This window comes from Agrilus planipennis, unplaced genomic scaffold (assembly GCF_000699045.2).
Source record: "Agrilus planipennis isolate EAB-ADULT unplaced genomic scaffold, Apla_2.0 scaffold175, whole genome shotgun sequence".
Taxonomy (NCBI): domain Eukaryota; kingdom Metazoa; phylum Arthropoda; class Insecta; order Coleoptera; family Buprestidae; genus Agrilus; species Agrilus planipennis.
In genome coordinates this window covers 443,995-448,502 of record NW_020442426.1, presented here as the reverse complement: position 1 = coordinate 448,502, position 4,508 = coordinate 443,995, and the positions used below count along the sequence as shown (strand labels likewise).

General features: G+C 30.3%; 2 protein-coding genes and 1 long non-coding RNA gene across 4 annotated transcripts in view; 2 read left to right on the top strand and 1 right to left on the bottom strand.

Moving 5' to 3' along the window:
- LOC108736503 (tyrosine-protein phosphatase non-receptor type 2) overlaps window positions 1–1,095 on the top strand; it is an 8,646-nt gene extending 7,551 nt beyond the window's left edge. The window contains exon 7 of the mRNA XM_025980221.1: window positions 75–1,095. Within this exon, the coding sequence (XP_025836006.1) occupies window positions 75–99 (25 nt within the window). The 3' untranslated portion in view covers window positions 100–1,095. The remainder of the gene's footprint in view (window positions 1–74) is intronic.
- LOC112906308 overlaps window positions 1–1,246 on the top strand; it is an 11,158-nt gene extending 9,912 nt beyond the window's left edge. Inside the window, exon 2 of the long non-coding RNA XR_003232253.1 lies at window positions 523–1,246. This is a non-coding gene — a long non-coding RNA (uncharacterized LOC112906308). The remainder of the gene's footprint in view (window positions 1–522) is intronic.
- Window positions 354–4,508, bottom strand: part of LOC108736504 (putative uncharacterized protein DDB_G0282133) — a 16,541-nt gene continuing 12,386 nt past the window's right edge. For both annotated transcript variants that reach the window (XM_025980222.1, XM_025980223.1), the window contains 4 exons: window positions 2,672–3,420; window positions 1,949–2,084; window positions 1,857–1,898; window positions 354–1,791 (listed from right to left, as the gene is read on the bottom strand). In XM_025980222.1, the coding sequence (XP_025836007.1) occupies window positions 1,616–1,791; window positions 1,857–1,898; window positions 1,949–2,084; window positions 2,672–3,420 (1,103 nt within the window). In that variant the 3' untranslated portion in view covers window positions 354–1,615. The remainder of the gene's footprint in view (window positions 1,792–1,856; window positions 1,899–1,948; window positions 2,085–2,671; window positions 3,421–4,508) is intronic.

The following is a 4,508-nucleotide window of genomic DNA, read 5'->3' as shown; positions in this document are numbered from 1 at the left end:
TTATATAAATCATGAATAAATACCTTTAATATATTAGCAATTGTTTGTATATGGTAGTTTTCTTTCTATTGCAGGCCTAAAACCCAGCTAGGCGACTGACACGTCAAGTTTTTTTTGAAGAGTTTGGACTATGATACATTTAGGTTAGTCGAGGATAAGTTCTGCGGTCTCAAATTTTAAGCAAAACACTAGTCAAAATTTCTAGGTACGTGCAAAGGTGTGATCTTATATTACTATTCTATTCTATAATGTATTCAATGATCTTGATATATCCAAAATCAGAACTCTTGAGCCTAAACAAACTTGCAACCAAAACGGTCATTCCACTATGTAGTTATGTAACTTTGTATATATTTTTAATTTACAACCAAACCCAGCCTTAACCTTGTTTGTTATGACGCAGCATGTAGTTCCTAATCATTATTTACGCCATCACTTGTTTCAATATGGTTACGGTGATATGAAGTAACCGGAAAATTGAAGGCTCAAATATAGCGTCTGATACAGTCGAGGCGTGGTTAGGTTTTGGTCCAATTATTATATGTAACAATGGTTAGTAAGAGTCAGTTTAAACCTGTCGTAGCTTGAGTTTGCGACTTATTGACTTCTTTATTATTACCGTCTGGTCGATTATTATTCCTTAATGTTTCGAAAGTTTTCTGAGTAAGATAACGATATGACTTTCGAAAAGGCGAGGAGTAATTGATAACGGGATAATAGCCCGAAAACCGACAACCCGAGACTCAGCTTACATTGATAAAGTATAAAGAAAATGCTCAAATAAAACGATAACCGTTTCTGTGGGGATTACACGGGTTTTAAAGCTGAAAATTGCAATTAAGAATAGGCCTTTGCGTAATACTAACACATTCGGAATCGATCAGTTTGGTTGTAATGTAGCTGTAAGGCCTTTGGAAATTATTAGGCAATTATATATGGCCCAATTTCGGGGCATTGTTGACAAACTCATAATATTACAGTGTCTTATTTATTAAATACGTGTCGCCTGTTTTTTTATTAAAACATTTTCTGATTTTATGCACATTGTCAGTAATTTTTGAGTAGTGGTAATTTTTATACATATAAAAAAAAAAACATGTACCTATCTAGTTGTGACTGTGAGGCCAAACCTGATATACATGATACATATAATTTTAGGAAGAAATCAATAAGAAGGTTGCCGTTTTGTAAAGATTTTGTATTCATGTTTTTTAAGTCGATCTAAGAAGTAAAAAAATTAAACAATACAATACGTTTCTATGTAGCAACATCGCATGTGCAGTAGATGACCTATTACCCTTAAAGAAAATTAAAAAGGTATGCTTTTTTCAATTGGAATATCTTCAAAATTAGAGTTTATTTGAATTACTAAATATAAACTTGTAGGTACTGTGACCTATAATTTAATATAGATTATTATTATCATCATTTCTGTCTAAAAGGCAAAACATTTTTTTTTTCAGTGTAGGAAAGAAAAGTAATAATTACCAAAATTGAATGGTTTTATTTCAGAACAAGAACGAATGGAAAAATAACATTTAGCAAAGTAACAAGTTGTGTTTAAACTTAACATATGTTCCGAAGTTACCTACTTAATATAACGCATATTTTCAGTTTAGTAAAACATATCAAAAAGTTTTTTTTGACCCGAAGGACCATTTTTTGAAGTACATTCTCCAAATTTAAAAAAAAAGTTATTGGACTGTTTATTCTTATTTTCGTCTTTATTGTCTTCTTTTTCGTCAGTAGTGTTCAACAAAAATGAATTAATCGGAGAACATACGTAGTTTTCTAAAATTTATAAAAATAATATAGAAATTTTAAAGTTTTTGGAAATATTAATTATTGACAATTACCATTTCCAGTATCCATGTAATTTTGCACGTCAATACCTGAAACTGTAAAGTCATGTAAGGAATATTTGTTACAATTTATTGTGATTTATTACCGTTTAATTGATTTGGGGCATCTCCAAATTGAAAGCGCGGAATTTCATTTGGTCTATCGAATTGACCAAAAGTAGAAGAATTATTAGCATTTTCGTATCTGAAGCTTGGTTCAATACTAAATGAATTATTCAAGGACTAAAACGAAATATATTTAATAACCTGCAGTAAAATATACATGTTCATGTTTATTAAACCACGATGAATTCACTTAAATTAAAATTCGAAGCCATTTAGGATAAATAACTTTTTTAAGAAAAGAAAACCAACTTAAAATTAAGATCTCAAAAATTATTGCGTAAAATTTTCAACAGAAAATAGTTTGTGTGCAGATATGTATAAGATATTTGATAAAAATAAAAACGCATTTAAATATTGTAGGAATATAATTCATTTTAATTCTACAACTGTAACAGGTTATTACCAAAATAAATAATATCCTGTTACCTTTCTCAAGAAAAGGTGTAATTTTACCGAAACAATTGTAGAGTTATAATAAACTCTATTCCTGATACATTTACATGTGTTTTTATCTATTGTTATCAAATATTTAAAAACTGTTTCATTAAAAATGTGTGTAAGAGATGTACCATAATGCGACACTACAAATTATTTACATTATTTTCTACGAAGTGTTTTTTTAATTACTCGAATTAAATGTGTTAATTTCCATAAATTCCATAAAATTAAATTTGATTAATAAAATAAAAAAATATTCTGCTTACTCTGCCATAATTGTCTTCATTACATACAAAAGATTGACTTTCTGTCCCTTGATCTTCGCAGTGTACTTCGTTGTTTTCCTTATCTTCGTCAGTATTATCTTTTCTGCTTCCTGATAGTAATTTAAACTGAATCATCTCAGGAGTTAGGCCAGTTTGATTATCTTTGAGTTGATTTGTCACAGATTCTTGTGAAAATAACAAATCTTGACTATTTATTGGTTCTTGTTCAGCATTATTTGTCGATTTTTGAAAAGAAAATATGTTTTTATTTGATTCCCTTCTTAATGGACGAGTCGCATCTTTATTCATGCCGGCCAAAGAGCTGGTTTTTGGTCTGTTGTTATCAAATTTAATTTTTGGATCCATAAATTGTCCACGTTCATTATTAGAATTGTAAGAAGTAAGTGGGATATGTTGAGTTTTCTGAACGAACGTATCATTATTTGTGCTTTGATTTTTGTTAGGATTTGTGTTGTTGAATGTAACAGGAGATGGAGGAATTACTGTAACATCGATAACTTTCACCTTTCCATGACTTTTATTATTGAATGTTTTCATTGAGTCATGCCCTTGGCTATTCTGGTTTTGAATTTTTTGAGAAGTACCTTGAGATAGGTTTTGAAAATATGGACTCGCGTCAAACTGATGCTTTTGTAAACTGTTCACTAAACGTTTATTTTCACCTTGTTCAGCAGGTGCGTTAAGTTTTCGCTTTTTTATTCCGTCGATAATACCTTTATGATTTGATTCTGAAATATTATATTTTCTGTAAATATTTACTTAACNTGTAACTGCAAATTACAAATTGTAATTAAACCAGCTTTAGATACAACAAATCTATGTATTATTGGAAAGTTATTAATTTATGCTAAAAGATGCATTTTAAGATGTGAAATTCTAATTATTTAAATTTCTTAGTTTATATTTTTGTTTTGTAGTATATCACCAGAAGCAGAACTGAGGCATCGTCAGAGGGCAGAGCGCAAAGAGACGTTGGCAGCGAAGGTGCGCGAAATGAAGAGACGGCAGCAGGCCAACGAACAGTGGACGCGACTCAAGAGGTCTCTATTCAAGCCATTTGTTATTGTCGGCATTGTGTCCGCACTCGGCGGCGGCTTGTTGGCCTATTTTTATTATAAAAGTTGAACCGGCGAATGTTCAGTAATCAAGTAACAAAAAAAAAAGTATATGGTAACACTAAACATGAATACGCTAAAAGCATTTAGTATTTTTGGTTAATCATCCATTAACGCGAACGTAAATAAGTAATTAGTGCCGAACGGGGAAATATTTTGCCTATATTACTATAGCAGATATTGACTGAGTATGTGATAGTAAGTTAATGGTATTAACATTATTTTTTTTAAGTCACAAAATATATAGTACATCCCAACTCGTAAATCAAAATATTTTTTATTTATGAAATCGAAGACAAGATTTTTGACTAGAAGTACTTAATCTTAATTTTTCGTAAAAAAATGCACTACAGTTTAGTTTTCTAGAAATGATGAAATTTATTTTTGGTTGAAAATTATTGCTGTATAAAGAAGTTTTTATTAACAAGAAGCTGAAATTTATTAACGTTAATTAATATGTAAAAGGTTTTTTCTTATTTTTTAAGAAAATGATGGTAAAATTAAAAGACACATGTTTTTTTCATTAGAGTACATAAAAAATTAATAAGTTTTACATTAACTTATGATCATCATCAGAGAGTCGTTAGTCAAAACTTATTGGACACGCACTCCTGTATCTGTTTACGGCATGTCTCGAACTAGCTCTTCATGTGTCAGAAGGTGTCCCATCATCCTACCTCCGGAAGAAGACGAGCCTCCGC